Raw genomic sequence first — 18,281 nt, 5'->3', positions numbered from 1 at the left:
TCAAAACTATTTGCTCTGGAACATTTAACAGATTAATGAGACCAAAGACTGCCTGTTAGATTCACCCAAAACTAAATATTTCATGTTTAACCACTATAGAGACATCAGAGCCAGTGGTAAATTCCAGAAGTTTCGAGGTGAGGCGCTCTCTCTGCAGGTTTATGAGCGCTGAACGTCTGCTGAACGTCTCCGAAAACGTCAAAGCAAATTTTCAAATAGACGTTATCTTTACTAACAAACCGCATATTTGAAGCCCAAACAAGTACAGTCTTGCCTAAAAAGCTCTAAAAACTACATTCCCTGACACAAAATAGTATTATTCTTAAATTATAGTGGATTTGGGCATCCGCCATGGCATTTGCTGTGAGAAATACGGCAAGTGGAGTGATACAAATGGTGAAATGTAAATGTGAATGAATACGATGAGGATTGACTTTACCAGTTTTTCTGCTTTCCTCACAGTACCGTCACTGCCCTGGCTGTCGGACAGCGGCGGTGATCCGGGCGGCTCGGAGGCAGAGCTCGTGGTTTGTGAGGGGTGGTGCTCTTGGTACAAAAGGTTTCTCAGTTTCTCATCCAGAGTCTTTATCGTTCTGTCTGCGAACTCCAGCCTAGGTGGCCCTTCCCCATCCGATTCACCTGGCTGCAGGGGTGGGGCGTTCTGGGGCTGTTGGGTGGGGCTTTGGGGCTGATGGGTGGGGCTCTGAGGCTGTGATTGGCCGTTGCTGACCGAAACTTGTGGAGTGGGCGTGGCAAAGGGCTGAAGCAGCACCACGGGCGGAGTCCGGGTCTGGCTGATGGGCGGCTCAGCGCCGGGGCTGCTGCTGTGAGCGACCGGCTGCTGAGTGGCCTCCGCCGCTTTCTGACCAGAGACGTCCAGTGAAACAGGAGGCACAATGGGGCAGCATGGGATGTCAGAAATAGCCGCGCAGGCAGTCTGAGGGCCCTCAGCCGACGGAGCAACCTCAGAGAGGGATGACTGTGGCAACGATGGCTGTTTCTGCAGAGGTTTGGCTCTGGCTGTGTTCACATCCTGCATTTGAGATGTAGAGGAGCTCTCTGGGTCTGGAGAGACACAAGTAATAGTGTGAGATGATAATTTGTAAGCATGTTTAGTAGGGATGTAATGATATTATCAACATCGTGGTATCACGATAGGAAGCCTGTCTCGATATTATCGTGGTCACATGACGATATGAAACGATAGGTCTTCTGGGCAAAAAGTGTAATTTTTCAAATATATTTAAACTTCTTATTCTAACATAAAAGGTCTTTAAAGTTGCGTTGAGGGCCATTATGCTTTGGCACAGTATCTGTCAAACAAACTAAAAGCAAAAGCACAATATGGCTTAATCACTTCATCAAGTCTTCAAGTTTTCGCTGCGTGTTTCAAAGTAAAGCGCACACTTCATTCAGACAATCAGCTTGTAATCCAGTTTTTTCTGCGTCTCAGAACGGCTCTGTTCACAGTGAATGAATGCAGTGAACTTGTTTATTGCACTGCTGTGAGTTTAGCACGCATTTGGGAATGCAACAGCCACCAGTTAGGCTTTATTTTCACATTCGTATAATTCTCAACATTTTAATGGGCAGATGATTACAGCATTTCACTATTTGTAGTGAGACACGTTTTTGTAAGCCTGTTTTCACTGAAGCTGAGTTTTCCACCAAAATAAAAGCTCTACTGCCATTTCCGTCAAAATAAAAGCTGTCTAAAATAAAAATGCAGTATGAATTACTGACAGCAAACGGTTTAAATGCAGTCCAAACTAAAAATATCTACTTCAAGTGTAGAAATCGGGATAGAAGTATTGTAATTTCCCTACTGTTGTGTAAAGCAAAAATAACTTACCTATGAAATATTCATTTTAATTTATTGTACAGTGCAATTGTTTTACAATATATAATTTTTCTTAGGATCATGGGTTGGAGCTCTGAACTTTGAACTCTCAAAGTGCATTAAATAGAAGAATTTAACTTTAAAATGTACAAAATTCATTTGTCTTTTTTAATATCGCAATAAATATTGTATCATAGACTTCATATCGCAATATTATCATATCGTGAGATTTTGATATTGTTAAATCCCTAATGTTTTAAAGCATTAGTTCATGTGTGCTGAATTACTCGCGGCGGCCTCTTCTCCATCAGGCGCGGCCGTCTCCGCCACAGGACAGATGATGAACCAGCGCTTTCCGGTGTGAAGCACTGCAAGTCAAGGCAGACTGTGAGTTAATGCTCATTCTACAGCAGTTACAGTGAGATTTGTTGGACATGACGTGCCAGAGTCTTACCGTTCTGTTTATAGATGAGCTGGTCAGACTGCATACGCTCATGTTTTGACCCCTGAGTACAGAAGACAAGTTCAGTTTTTTTGGTGATGCTAGAGGCACAGAAATGACACACTTCACATTTACATTTGTGAAGTGTAGACACAGTAGGTTGCAACAGGGCTAAAAAACACAGCAGGGTTTTGACTCACCACAGCACTTTCCTAAACATTCATGTTTCTCTATGATATGGCTCATTCGTGACACGATCACAGTCAGCAACACTAAGTTGATTCTGCGTTTATTTGATATAATATTTCATGCGTTTTGAAGGGGACATCAGATGCCCATTTTCCACAAATTGGTATGATTCTTTAGGGTCTTAATGAAAAGTCTATAACATACTTTGGTTAAAATTTATCAATGGTAGTGTCAAACAACACCCTTTTTACCCCGTCAAAAAGCTCTGTTCACAGCGAGCAATTTCCGTGCATGTCCCTTTAAATGCTAATGAGCTCTGCTCACCCCGCCCCTCTCTTCCATGGGGTGACAAGCCGTTCTCTGAGAATGTAAACTTTAATCGCATTTAGCCGCATAACTTGCTAACTACACGTTATTAGGAAAGGTGATTAGCAAAGAATCATCGAAAAAAAAACGTATACTCCCTTCTTCTGTAGGTGAAGCTGGATCATGCATGAATATTTAGTGATTCACACCTGAGAGACAAAGGGCCACCCCTAATGGGCAATCAATATGAATGTGACTAAACTGACCAAGGTAAGAAAGTGTGTGAGGAGAGTAAAATATTGTGGGTTTTTGATTATTATTTGTATTTTATTTGCAATACAGTATAATAAAAACATACACAGTGAAGGTCAAGGACACATTATTGAACATACTGATTCACGTCTCTTGTGGATGTTTAGAATCTGAAAATCATGATCAGCTCGAGAGCGTGACCGCATTAGATATAATGAGCTGAGATGGGAAAAACTGGACATCGCGTTGGTATCATACGGATTACTTTAACAGAGAATATTTGTTTTGGACGTGACTTACTTCATTTAAAAAGTAGACATTTCGAGGTTTATATACATATATTTCTCATGTCTTTGAGGCAAGTATTCGTGGAGATTCATGTTGTTTTATTTGTGTGTCTGTGAAGAGAGGTGACAGAGAGCGCACCCTGTTTATTTTCTTTATTTTACAAAAGCAGATTGTTTCGTTGTTATTATGATTATACACAAATAAAAGTAGACCCTTTGCAGTTTCAAACGATACCTTATTCTTATCTATATGATCAAAACTGACGGAGTATTTTTAGTTCTTTTTGTGGTCAGCCAGGTAATAAGGCATAGCTATCAAACTATGGGCTGTAGTAACTAACGGTAAAGTCAGTAACTCGCTATTTAGCGGGCGAACCACTGATGCTAATGCACTCTAGTTATTAAGTGTTCGACTTGAAGCAACGTTGCACAGACCAATCGTTGTATGACAAAGTACCGTGAGAACGATTCGTCTGCGCTCTATAGCTCTGCTCCATTTCTATTGCTCGCTTCCTGCACTTAAAATGGTCATATGATGCTTTTTTTAAAGATCATTATTTTGTGTATTTGGTGTAACAGAATATGTTGACATGATTTAATATTAAAAAAACACATTATTTTTCAAGTACTGTACATTATTGTAGGCCTCTCTCAAATGCTTTGTTTTCTACAAAGTCCCTCCTTCAGACAAAGTTGTGGCCGAACACCACAAGCCGCGTCGGAAATGTAACGCCCCTTTCCATAATAGCGAGCTTCAGATTTCAAAATTAAAGTAAAGACAGTTAATAATGTCCTTAGTTTTACCATCAGTTCAAACCCGAACCACAGTTATGTATTCCTCAATTATAAGTCCCTTTGTATAAAAGCATCTAAAAAGCGAATAAATGTAAATGATTGGTCTGCGCAGCACTGCTTTAAGTCGAACACACCTCTTACAGTCTTAGGGGAGGGGCCATGCTCAGTGGCTCCATTGCACCATCGAGTCATGATTTTAGTCCCGCCCAAAAAAATCTGTTTCAGCAATTTATTATGTTTCTAACATTTCTAACAAATTTCTAACATTCATAATGTGTTTAGAAATAATTCTCAGATATGACTTTGCATAGACTTTAATGGTTTTCAGTTTTATTCAAGGTAATTAAATCAAAGTTTTTCAATAACTGAAGAATATGTAAAATTATTATATTGGGGGAAAAGCGCTGTTGGGGCTAAATGAAAGTATTATATCCACCTCATGCATTTATATAATTTTTTTTTTTAGAAAAACACCACTTATGATTTATTTTCCCACAAAATGTGCTGGCTGTAGAGGAAAGCACATTTCCTTAAGGTGTGACTTCGGCTGGTACATTTCCATCTAAAGCATGTCTGTATTAAGCAAGCACTGGGCCTGACCTGTGGGCCAGAGTCTGCTGTGACTGGCGTCTGACGGAGCGGCGAGGTCTGGACAGAGGCCTTCTCACCATCAGCGTCCTCATTCAGAATGTCCTCAGCTTTATCCATGATTTCCTTCAGCTGCTCGATGAACATCTCCCTCTCCAGCAACAGAATAAACTCATTCTCAACCTGGAGGAACATCAACAAGAACCAGCACTTTGAGCCCACTCATTTGTCTCAGTCATCTATCCAGGACAAGCAGATACAGTACGCCCATCAACCAATAAAGATTCAATGAGCTGTATATGAGGAACACTATCTGAATATGAATAACATTCATATGTAAATAAAGCATTAATGCAGTGGTTCTCCAAAAAATGGTTGTGTTCTGATAGGCTCACTGTTATTTGCTACATACAAATAATGCAATGCTACCAACCACACAATTGTACATTTATGATTAAAAAAACAAATAAGAATTGTATATCTTGTGTTGTTGCAGAGTATTTTTTCAGACACAAAGTAGAGTTAGTTCAGGTCTGCCAAGAAATGTTGCAACCTTGCGCATTAATGAAACATGTTCTGGATATAGCAGCTTTGGGTGCAGCTTAATAGCCACACAGAATTTAGAGTCCAAGTTGTTGTTTTTTTTTAATGAAATAAAAAAGTACTTGACCCTGGAGCACAAAAGCAGTCATGAGTAGCACAGGTATATTTGTAGCAATAGCCAACAATACATTGTATGGGTCAAAATTATACATTTCTCTTTTATGCCAAAAACCATTACATTTATATTTACATTTATGCATTTAGCAGACGCTTTTATCCAAAGCGACTTACATTGCATTCAAGTTACAGTTTTTACATTTGATCAGCTCTCTAATTAGGATATTAAGTAAAGATCATGTTCCATGAAGATATTTTGTAAATGTCCTACCATAAACATATCAAAACGTTATTTTTGATTAGTAATATGCATTGCTAAGAACTTCATTTGAACAACTTTAAAGGAGATTTTCTCAATATTTAGATTTTTTTGCACCCTCAGATTCCAGATTTTCAAATAGTTGTATCTCAGCCAAATATCGCCCTATCCTAACAAACCATACATCAATGGAAAGATTGTTTATTCAGCTTTCAGATGATGTATAAATCTCAAATAAAAAAAAACTGACCCTTATGGCTGGTTTTGTGGTCCAGGGTCACATATGGTTATAATAATGAAATAATCAGATGTTATTGCATGTTTAGTTTTACAAATGTGAAATATTTTGGCCCGTTCCTACTTCAAATTCTTATGTTAAGAAAAATAGCTTCCATAAACTTTAGTACAGGAGTTTGAAACGCATCACCTCTGGGAGTTTGCCAGAAGAAGAGAAGGGCATATGGGGAGGGAAAGAGAAAGTTGAGTTGAACATCTCACCATATATGTGGCAATCTCCTCTGGAGCATCTCCATCAAGGTCAAATTTAAACGTCACCATCTTATGGTTATGAGTCTCCAGCTGACATTCCACCATCTTGTCTCCTGTGTCACACACCTGTTACAGAGTATACAACAACAGGAACTTAAAAAAATAAAAAATAGAATCTTAATGCCTCTGAAAGAACTATGCCAACATCAACAGAAATGTGTCAAATTATTTTAGGTTTTCTAATGTCCAAACCAGCACTCACGTCTGAGCCTTGACCCGTGAAACTCTCAAACAATCCTAAGCTTCACAAATCACTTTATTTTTGACAGCTAGCATCTAAACATTATGTTTGGACATTCTTCATTTGTTTGGCTGTGAGCTCCAGACTCACTTTGATCATGGTGAGCTTGGGTCTGTTGATCTTGTCTTGGCGGGAGCGTGTGCGGGACGTTTTGCGATTGGGTTTTCGCACTCGTGATTCACTGCGAGCTCTGCCGGAGCCCTCGTTCCCATCGCTCATCTCTTTACCAGATGTGGCATCTGAGTTTATACTGCAAAAGAGCAGAGATCCGATCACTGAGGTTTTTAACTCTGAATGCATGCAAGATGAATTGGAGAATACAGCACTGATCTATGAGCAGAGAAACACACCTGTCATACGTGGACCCAGCTGGTGCTGCCTGTTTATCAGGAACATGCTCCTAAAGTGCACAGAAGGCAATGAGTTCAATGCCAATGGCACATGATTCCAACAGAGACTGCCGTCTACATGTTGCTAGGCTAAATATAAATATAAAAATACACATCACACAAAAGTTTGATAAGACAGTCCATAAAATTGGACTAAACCAATGAATGAATTATATTCATAATAATCTTTATCTCTTGCTACACCCTACAAAAATCTACACATTACTGCCACTTTATGTTGAACAGAATATTACCTACATAACACAGCATTAAAACTGTATATAGCCAGGGGCGTAAATCATGGGGGGACCAGGGGGTCAGGACCTCCCTATCTGAGGGTTGTTCCCCCTAAAAATATCATTACAAACCACTCTGTGTATTGTAAATAATATAATGGACATATGCTTAAAATAATTGTGCAAGTAGTAAAACAATGTAGGATCTGGTCGAAACCAGAACACACACACAATTTCGGACAACACATTTTTTTGAGCGGGGATCAAAGCTTCCCTCACAGCGATCGCTTGCCCTAAATCTTCTGGTCTCGGGAGACCTCTAAAACCCAGAATATATTTGAGAAGAACATCTGGATGTCTTTAGAGAAGAGAACCTTAAGTGCTTGGCTGGTTTATCATAAATAAAGTCGAACAGGGCAAAGACCTCGGCATCTGGAAAAAGTTCCAACACAGACCCCCCCTGATACTCCCTGACCATTAACGCGGTAATTCAATGATGGTATCGTTGAAGATGATGTTTTTACAATCGACGTCCAACTAAGAAAATCTCCAGATCTTCCCAAAAAGTGACATTATGACCTCGCGTTATCAGCAAATTCCAGGAACGCGCCTTTGTGCTCCCTAACAGGCACAGAGATGCAATGATTTGCTCAAGTATTTTAAAAGGGACAGATTATACTAGTTTCTGCTATTAAAGCAATATATTCCAAAACAATACAATATATTCACATTATATATTAAGGTTGTTTTCATGACATGTAAAGGCTTGCTGTGTTATTGGAACTGATTATATTGTTTTAATCTTTTGATGCATAATATTCCATATCACTATTTGTTCAGTTTCACATAATTGGTGATTAGTTAGAATTAAGGATTGTTTCATCTATGGTCTTAACCGTGTAATGGATACAATTGATATATGTTCTTTGGTTATGCAAATATCTAAAGTTCGATGTTGAACGAGAGCTGATTTTATTAGTAGTAATATGGTGTGGATGAAAATTGTCTTTTCTCATCAAGGTATGATTACAATACGAATAGAAATCTGCTGTCAATAAGTTCTTCATGTGTTAAAATAACTGAACGGATAATGTATGCACAAAAAAGAGCTGTGCAGGGCGGGGCTCCGCCCCACAGGAAGAATCCGATTGGGTCAGTCGCCCGTGGGCAGATCCCAAATCGGCCCGTTAAAGACAGACACCCAAGTGTTTTCTAAGAAGTGAAGAAAAGGTTCGGAGAGAAACTCAACTCGCTCGTCTCTCTGTTTGCTCAAGCGCTGCTACGCGCTTTATGCCACTAACATCACGGCCGAGCATTGCAACAGCGATCAAGACTCAGTTAAACTTCGAGAGAAACTTTAACATCAGAACCGAAGAACTGAAACCCACTTCCTGGGAGCGTAATTAAGTCAGAACGAAGCCAACCAACCACTGAAGAGTATTCTCGTGACGACCTCCCAAGCCGCCAATCCGCGCACAATCTTTCCTGGACCGGGAAAGAATTGAACTCAACTGAAAGCCAGGAAAGTAAGACAATATCTCCTAAATCTGCTGAAACTGGTTGTACTTATCTTTTAAGAGTAAAGACAGAAGAGTTCCATGTGTGTGTGATTTCCCTCAGGTTGAAAACGAGCATTAGAACCTAAAACTCTCTTCAGATCAAAACAATTCATTGCAACGAATGTGTGTGTTTGTTTACGTCTTGTGTCATTTAGCTTAGTATTGTGTTAGAGTAGTGAAATAAACTTTGATTCTATTAAGAAATCTCTTATCTGTTGCTATGTGATTTGCAAATCTTAATTACTTGCCAAGGATCGCGTTAACCTATGCTCATGAATTTGATAACTAACTATTTGGTTTGATTTATCATTGACCGCGAATAAGATAAATAAAATTGTTAAGAAATAACGTGCTGATATTAATGCTTGCTGGAGAAGTCATTAATAAGGTATCGTTAACAAGGTATAAGTTGGACATTCTGATTAATCTCAATTAATCATATAAATATAGAATCTTAAGAGTGATTCCTAAAACCTAAAATTAGAACAATGGTTCTAAAGTTTACTACAACAATATAAAAATTTTAAGTTTAGAAACGCTTTGAGTCCCCCCCCTCCATTGCCTCACAGTGGTTTGGTCCACTGCCTGCTTTCCCCCTTTACCTCACCGACATGCGCACACACATACACACACACACACACACACACACACACACACACTTGTTTCACTATCCTTGTGGGGACTCTCATAGGTGTAATGGTTTTTCTACTGTACAGACCGTATATTCTATTGCCCTACACCAACCCTACACCTAAACTTAGCCCTCACAGGAGACTTTTTGCATTTTTAGATTTAAAAAAACTTAATTCTGTGTGATTTATAAGCTTGTTTACCCATGGGGACCTCAATTTAGGTCCCCACCGTGACACAAGTCCCCATGAGTCTGTGTATTCAGGTTTAAATCCCCACCGTATATAAAAACAAACACACACACACACACACACACAAGTTCAGCGGAGAGAACAGTGTGCTTCAGTAGTTACCAGTAGATACCCTTTTTCCCTTGCCGATACCAATTCCGATATTTAGGCTCAGGGTATCGGCCGATACAGAGTACTGATCCAATGCCTGGGTATGTATCTGGTTATACAGCTGCATGTACTACTAGCCCTGTATGAACTGATGCAATTATTTTAGCCAATGAGATTGTTGTTTGTGCAATAGCTCCGCCTACTACCGGAGAACCCGGAAGCTCTTAAAAGCTGAAGAATTCCAAAGGAACGCCATAATTTTGACAGAAAAATACAACAAACAATATTGTTTATATACCATGCAGAATTGATGCGCTACATGTAAGACTCTCTCTCTCTCTCTCTCTGTCTCTCTGCGTGTGAGAAAAAAGCAAAGCGACGGCGAGTCGTGCGCTTTACTAGAGTTTACGGTATGTCAAATACAGGTGCACTGCGCATCCATTCATATGATCTGAAAAACAGCACAGATCGCTTGACGTTGAGTGAAACTCTGAAGCGCTCAGTCAGAGTGTTCGGCGAGTTAAAATATATCTGTGCTAAACTTATACATAGCCTCCAACTCACACACCGGCGACTAAATTCTGAGCATTTATTAGCCAGTGGCTAATATTAGACATCATTTAGTCACCCAGAGGGAAGATTTAGTTGCAATATGAGAGTGATTTACTGGCAATGTGCTAGCGCGTTTGTATTTCTTCTTTAGTGCTCTAAATAGTGGTTGCTTGTGGCAACACAGCACAACTTCCTGTGTTTGCATTCTGAGCAGCGAAGAATAATTTATTTCCGATTTGCAGCGTTAAGCAAAGCTAGCGGGCATAACTATAGGTCTTGTTTAAGAAAATGGTATCGGATAGGTACATGGGTACTCTCCGATACTGATTTTTTGTGGTATCGGTGGAATCGGAACAACCTTAGTTACCGGTATGTGTAAGTCGGCTGTCAAGGCTATTTTCTTCACTTTAAACATCAGATGAAGTGATTCTTCTCTTTAATACAGATGATGCTGGATCATTAATAAATTACTCATGACAAACAATTATGATATCCGATGTATTTTTCTATAAGGTTACCTAGCTTAGCTTGTTTAATACAGTAGCATATTGGATAGTAAATCTCCCACAACAACTAGCAAGCCTGAGTGTGAACTGATATTAGGCTAATATTGTAGCTAATATTATCTATACTTACAAGTACAATTTTGGCTGTTTTATTTGTGTCCAGTGTTGGGGAAAGTTACTTTTAAAATTAATGCATTACAATATTGCGTTATGAATGAATAAGCAATCAGGCCGAAGGAAATTCACTTCTGTACAGTAGAATGCATAAGTAGTAAGTTCAACACACATTAGCTGTAAAATACTCGCTTCAGCACAAATGTTTATCTAGAGTATTTTTTTTATTAGTATGGTTGAATTAGATCATTGAAGGTCTGCAGCAAAGACACTGGTTAATAAAATGGGATTAAATACATAAAGGATATTTGTTATTTAACATTAAATTATGGCAGGTTTGCGTCATATTCTGAGTTGCATTTCACTGGTTTTATTCATTTTGAAGAATACTGAATAATTTTTTTGTTTTTTTTTTTGGCAAGTGAGATGAATTAATGCATGTTCACATTTATTCTAGAGCTACAGTAACATCTTACTCATGATTTCTCTCAACATGAGCACATTGAGCTGTCAATCAATAAATGGGGCAAAAAGTAATTGGCCTTATTTGAAAAAGTAACTCAGATACTTCCTTCCAAATTAAAAAGTAATGCGTTACTTTACTAGTTACTTGAAAAAAGTAATCTGATTACGCAACTCGTGTCACTTGTAACGAGTTACCCCCAACATTGTTTGTGTCCCCTTCAAAAATTGATCTTGAGAAATTATGTTTATTGCCCCCCCCCCCCCCCCCCCCACTGTTAAATGAAATTCACGCCCTTGTTTATAGCTGTAAAGACTGATGATGCAAAACAAATATATGCCTATGATTCAAATTTATTACAATGTACGTACAGTCTGTCCATGTGGATCTTGGTAAAAACAAACAAACATCAAAATATAATATGCAAGGATAATTTCTGCTGACAGTCCTGGGAGAGAGTAATTTGAGATTTTAGGTTCTTCTAGGTAAGAACAAGCTCCTCTGGTTTGCCTCTCTCTCAAATATTATGTAAATACATATGCATATTTTTATTTATACAGCTGTATATACAGTAAATAACGCACAAATCTGTCTATAAATCTTCTGTTCCAGATTTAGGACACATTATTATTATTATTATTTATTTTTAGTTTTTTCTTTAGTCTGTCTTATTTAAATGTTCTTTTTGTTCTCATGTCATATATGTATGAACACACTAGGAATTTGTTGTGGTTTTTAGGAGCTCTTATAGGAGCATATATCTATGTATGTACCAAGAGCTCCTAAAAACCACAACAAATTCCTTGTGTTTGCACACTCTCGGCAAATAAAGCCAATTTTGATTCTGAAAATGAAATGTGAAACCCCCCCCACTCCTGTTCACATGGTTGTAAACGGCAATAATGCTTCCTTCAAGCGACCAGTGCATGTACTGTACACATCACTAATGGTGTTTTGAGGTTGTTGCTGTATTGTGAGATTGTCTTTTCAATTAAGATACAGTATGAGATGCTGCCTTTGAGTTCATCCAAAATGAGATATCTCTAAAGGCAACATGATAATACAGAGCCGTATTCATATTGTGACTGTACTGATAGTTATGTTTGATTGCACTTACTGGTAATTAGAATAATTTGCGGCTCAGCTCAGAACGAGCCTGTGTGATTGTGCGAAGTGTTAGTTTCGTCTTGAGCTATTAGCAGTCCTTTAACCTTGTTGGCTGGGCTGATCAGAAGCCGGCCACAGCTGTTTTCACTCTAGTTTCCTAGACTGTATTTATCTGATGTCAGAGCAAGCGTTCAGCCGTCGTGCTCTGCCTCCTCGTGTGAACACCAACGAGTGTAAAGACAGACGACTTTTTCCTGCGCGACTTTAACCGAGCACACACTTAAGTATCGTTTTATCTTCCCTCACACTATCCCCTATCCTTCCACGTCTATCATGTGTTTCCAAACCATTCTGGTTCTCTCTCAAGCTCGCTCTAAAAACCCACGCAGAAGACTACGTAACCCTGCTAACCTGCGCCCTATCTCTACATCTTCCACTGCACCTCTTTCTTTCTCTGTGGGTCTTTGGAATTGCCAGTCAGCTGTCAACAAAGCCGACTTCATTTCTGCTTTTTGCTTACAATCCACACTCAGCATCCTGGGCTTGACTGAGACCTGGATTCGTCCAGAAGACTCAGCAACCCCAGCTGCTCTCTCTCACAATTTCTCTTTCTCTCACACCTCAAGGCAAGTTGGCCGGGGTGGGGGCACTGGTCTGCTCATTTCAAACAATTGGAAATACTCAACCCACTCTCCCCTAGGCAATCTCAACTCATTTGAATCTCATGCCATTACTGTAACAGCTCCTATAAAACTCCAGATTGTGGTAATCTACCGTCCCCCTGGCCAAATTCTAGCCACCTTCCAAGAGGAGCTGGACGGACTGCTGTCCTCTTTCATGGAGGATGGCACTCCACTCTTAGTCTTCGGCGATTTCAACATTCACCTAGACAGGCCTTATGCTACAGACTTCCATTCACTCCTAGCTTCATTTGATCTCAAACGCCTCACCACTACTAGCACTCACAAATCATCATAATTTACACACGCAGTTGTACTACAGATAACATTCTGGTACAACCACTACATATCTCTGACCATTTCTTCATTACATTTACTTTACATTTTGCTACCCAGGTGCCACCATCTCCCTTACCGGTTACTTTCAGATGCAACCTAAGCTCCCTTTCCCCCTCCCTTCTTTCCTCTGTAGTATCCTCCTCTCTTCCCTCGCCTACCCATTTCTCATCTCTGGATGTGAATACAGCAGTGTTAATTTAGTTGACGAAGACTATGACGAAAAATATTCGTCAACAAACCTTTTTTCTGTGACTAAGACGAGACGTCGACGAGCTAAAACTAATATCTGATGATAAAAACTATGACGAAATTTATGCGCGTCTTCATTAACAAGACGAGACTAAAATGTTATTTGAGGCCTACCGGACATTCAAAATACATCCTATAGGCTAAATTAACTGTCTTGTCTTTCAAAATGTGCGTCTCTGTCATTGGAAAAGGGTCGTTTGCATGGCAGCCGCGGTGGACGGATAGGCTACCAAAACGCGAACTAGCGATCTGAAACAATGGCCTCAGCACCCGAAGGGTTAGGGAGTGGGTGACCAGACGTCCCGTTTTTCCCGGGAGTCATAATTCATTGTCGATTAACTTAAAGTCAGTGAAGGTGCGATAGGCAGAATCGCGCTGATAGAAGTGCTCTCTCTCGCGCACGCTCCAATTCTTCAGTTCTCATACAGCGCGCGATCAGTTCTCAGTGCTCAAATATACACACAGCAGTCCAAATGTCTCTCATGTAGAGTATCTCATGGAAATACAGTCCGTTATGGTTTAAGTGAGCTTAAACAGGTGGGTGAAAACTGAATGTATGTCAGTAGGCTATTACATGCATACCTTCCGTCTTAAATGGACAGCATTCCTAATTATCTGTCATAAATGTTAACCAACAAAAGATGTTAAATAAATGTATACTTGTTAAGTAAACCTACTGTATCTGAAAAATTTGTTTAATTTATATCTCTACCAAAAAATGAAAATTTATTCCAGTTTTTCCAAATTCAATCCTTGATTCAAATTTCTCATAACTAAGCTTAATTGATTTGGTCTAAAGAGAGAAGAATTGATGACTATTTTTGTTTGAATACTACATATAAAATAGCTACCAAAATAAATGTTGGTAACTGCAGTTTGGCTAAAAGTAATGACTAAAAGTTGACAAAAATGCAATGACTTTTCGTCGATTAAAACTAGACTAAAACTATGAAAGACTCAAATGACTAAAATGTGACTAAGACTATTAAGCATTTTCGTCTCAAGATAAAGACTAAGACTAAATAAAAAAATGCCTGCCAAAATTAACACTGGAATACAGCTACTGACACTATATGCTCTACCTTAACCTCTTGTCTAGACGACATCTGTCCTCTCTCCTCCAGGCCAGCACGGGCTGCCCCTTCTAACTCCTGGTTATCCGATGTTCTTCGTGAGAATCGGACCAAACTCAGAGTAGCAGAGAGAAAATGGCGCAAATCAAACGATCCGTCGGACCTGAGTAGGTATCAGTCTTTGCTTTCATCTTTCTCTACTGAAGTCAACACTGCCAAATCCTCACATTTCCACAACAAGATCACAGCGCTCCAGACATGCGTAACCTCTTCAGAACATTTAATTCTCTCCTCTGTTCCCCTCCTCCACCTCCCACCACTTCGATAACCGCTGACGACTTTGCCACTTTTTTCACAGACAAAACTAGAACAATCAGTAACCAGTTCTCAACTCCACAGGACCTCCAATCAACCACATCCACTGCTCTAACTCCCATCTTCTCCTTCTGTCCCCTCACCGAGGCAGAAGTATCCAAACTTCTCCTCTCCAGCCATCCTACAACATGTCCTCTCGACCCAATCCCCTCACACCCTCTCCAAAAAATCTCTCCCACACTCTTACCGGCACACACACACATTATCAACACATCTCTCCTCACAGTCATCTTCCCCACAGCATTCAAGCAGGCTCGGGTAACCCCACTGCTCAAAAAACCTACATTAAACACTTCTCTTTTATAAAACTAAAGACCTGTCTCTCTCCTTCCATTTGTAGTGAAAACACTCGAACGAGTTGTCTTCAACCAGCTCTCGCTGTTTCTTACACAGTACAACAAACTGGATGCTAAACAGTCAGGTTTCAGGAGTGGCCATTCAACCGAGACTGTGCTGCTCTCAGTCACTGAAGCCCTGCGAATTGCAAAGGCCGATTCCCAATCATCAGTCCTCATTCTGCTGGTTCGTTCTGCTGCTTTTGACACTGTCAATCATCAGATACTCCTGTCTACCATCTCATCACTGGGCATCACTGGAATTCCACTTCGCTGGTTTGAATCCTCTCTCACCGGTAGATCTTTCAGGGTGGCCTGGGGAGGGGAGGTATCCAAACCACATCAACTGGTCACTAGAGTTCCTCAGGGATCGGTTCTTGGACCCCTCCTCTTCTCCACATACACTACATCACTGGGTCCCGTCATACATGCACATGGCTTCTCCTATCACTGCTACGCCGATGACACACAGCTCTATCTCTCTTTTCAACCAGATGACCCAACGGTAGCTGCACGGATCTCAGGCTCGGCATGGATGAAAGAACATCACCTACAGCTCAACCTGGCAAAGACGGAGCTTCTTGTCTTCCCTGCCACTCCAACTCTACAGCATGACTTCACGATTCAGTTAGGCTCATCAATGATTACCCCATCAACTTCGGTCAGAAATCTTGGTGTAATCTTTGATGACCAGCTGACCTTCAAAGTTGCACATTGCAAAAATTGCTCGATCCTGCAGGTTTGCACTACACAACATCAGAAAGATCAGGCCCTTTCTGACAAAGCATGCTGAACAACTTCTTGTCCAGGCCCTTGTCATTTCTAGGCTGGACTACTGCAATGCTCTTCTGGCTGGTCTGCCATCAAACACAATCAAACCTCTACAAATGATTCAGAATGCAGTGGCACGACTGGTCTTCAACAAGCCCAAAAGAGTGCATGTCACACCTCTCTTCATCTCCCTGCACTGGCTACGAGTGGCAGCTCGCATCAAGTTCAAGACACTGATGCTTGCATACAGAACTACCACAGACTCAGCACCCTCCTACTTCCACTCACTATTACGAACCTACATCCACTCCAGAAGTCTGAAGTGAGCGACGCCTTGTGGTACCATCACAGACAGGCTAAAAATCACGCTCCAGAACATTCTCGTTCACCATTCCTGGCTGGTGGAATAATCTTCCCACCCCTATCCGGAATGCTGGATCCCTGGCAATCTTCAAGAAACAACTGAAAACTCATCTCTTTCGGCAGTGCTTGACTTCATACTAAACTAAAAAAAAAAAAAATCCTTAATGTTTCCCTCTATCTTTCTCTCCCTCCCTTACTAGCTTGTACTTATTTGAACAATGACTGAGACTTGGTGTTACGAGCACTTCCTCTGTCTGATTGCCTCTTCAAGATGAATCGCTTTTTGTATTCCCCAATTGTAAGTCGCTTTGGATAAAAGCGTCTGTTAAATGACTAAATGTAAATGTATGTGAAGAGCTGTCCCCCACCTCAGTGCATGTTTCAGTGGGAGCTCCGGTGCTGTGCTGCTGCTGCACCGCTGGAGTAACACTGCTGTTCTGATGACTCAGGCTGGCACCAGCTCCTGACGCTGGGCTGGAGTGCTGAGGAGCTTGGGTTGGGTCCACGGGCACAGCGGAGCCGAATGTGTCGAGGACGTTTCTGAAGGAAGAGAGCTGGGGTACTGCGGGAGGCTGAGGCGAATTATAGCTGCTGTGGGACAGGACGCTGGAGCTCAGGGCAGGAGCTGGAGTCAGGTGTGTTATCATCTGAGAGACACGGACGATTTGTTTTTAAATACATGAATAGGCAAGACTATATAAAGCTATAGCTAAAAAATGGGAAACTACAACATTTGGGTAAACATTCATATCATATTCAATTTGAATATGAATATAAAACGTCTTAGGTTATGTATGTAACACCAGTTCCTCGAAGGAACGAGACGCTGCATCAGGAGACGCTTTGGGGAACGCCTACAGCGTAACCGGCTCTGAATACCAATTAAATTTGTCCAACGGATGGGAGGGACGTCACGGGCGAGGTGACGTAATGACCAGCTGGTATAAAAGCACGTGCGGTGCAACCGGTGTCAGCTTCTAGAATGAAGCAAGCGCTGGCAGGGATGCCGGAAGTGTGGCCTCGTGACGCAGCGTCTCGTTCCTTCAAGGAACTGGGGTTACATACGTAACCTAAGACGTTCCTCTTCAGGAACTCGAGCTGCGTCATGGCAGCAGACTTCCAAATCCCTGCCCTGTGTGTATCCATACGGAGCACAGCTAAGGCAAGAGAACGGAAGAACCTGGAGTGGCTCGCATGTCCAGGCCATAAAATCTGACAAAGGTCAGAGGCGTGGACCAACCCACAGCGCTGCAGATGTCCTGGATAGGGACACCTGCGAGAAAGACCCTGGAGGCTGCTACACTCCTAGTGGAATGAGCCCTGACTCCCATGAGAGATGGGAGATCAGAGGACTCATAGGCCAAATGAATGGCATCCACAATCCACCGACTGAGGGTCTGCTTGGATGCAGGAAAACCTCTCTTAGGGGGACCAAAGCAAATAAGCAGTTGGTCCGCCTTCCTCCACAAGGCAGCTCTGTGGATGTATGCGTCCAGTGCTCGCACTGGACACATACCATTTAGCCTCAGCTGGTCAGGCTCCCGAAAGGGAGGGGGACTAAAGGCCTGCAGCACAACAGGCTGTGGTGTGACAGAAGGAACCTTGGGGACATACCCTGCACGAGGGTATAGAAAGGATTTGGCCATGCCAGGCGCAAAGTCCAAATGGGTAGGGGCCACAGAAAGGGCCTGCAAGTCCCCAACTCTCTTCAGAGAAGTGAATGCCAGAAGAAACACGGTCTTCAGGGTGAGATGGCGATCTGAGATCTCCTCAATAGGCTCGAAGGGAGGC

At 41.3% G+C, this 18,281-nt stretch overlaps 1 protein-coding gene across 1 annotated transcript in view; it reads right to left on the bottom strand.

The window, feature by feature from the left end:
- Positions 1-18,281, bottom strand: part of LOC306848281 (serine/threonine-protein kinase WNK2-like) — a 104,779-nt gene that overhangs the window by 37,342 nt on the left and 49,156 nt on the right. Inside the window, exons 14-21 of the mRNA XM_079382736.1 lie at positions 16,859-17,137; positions 6,759-6,808; positions 6,499-6,658; positions 6,117-6,233; positions 4,712-4,882; positions 2,295-2,346; positions 2,128-2,208; positions 440-1,065 (exon numbers count right to left, since the gene is read on the bottom strand). Of these exons, the coding sequence (XP_079238862.1) occupies positions 440-1,065; positions 2,128-2,208; positions 2,295-2,346; positions 4,712-4,882; positions 6,117-6,233; positions 6,499-6,658; positions 6,759-6,808; positions 16,859-17,137 (1,536 nt within the window). The remainder of the gene's footprint in view (positions 1-439; positions 1,066-2,127; positions 2,209-2,294; positions 2,347-4,711; positions 4,883-6,116; positions 6,234-6,498; positions 6,659-6,758; positions 6,809-16,858; positions 17,138-18,281) is intronic.

This window comes from Barbus barbus (assembly GCF_936440315.1).
Source record: "Barbus barbus genome assembly, chromosome: 28".
NCBI lineage: Eukaryota > Metazoa > Chordata > Actinopteri > Cypriniformes > Cyprinidae > Barbus > Barbus barbus.
The sequence above is the reverse complement of the archived record's forward strand: the minus strand, read 5'-3'. Positions and strand labels throughout refer to the sequence as shown.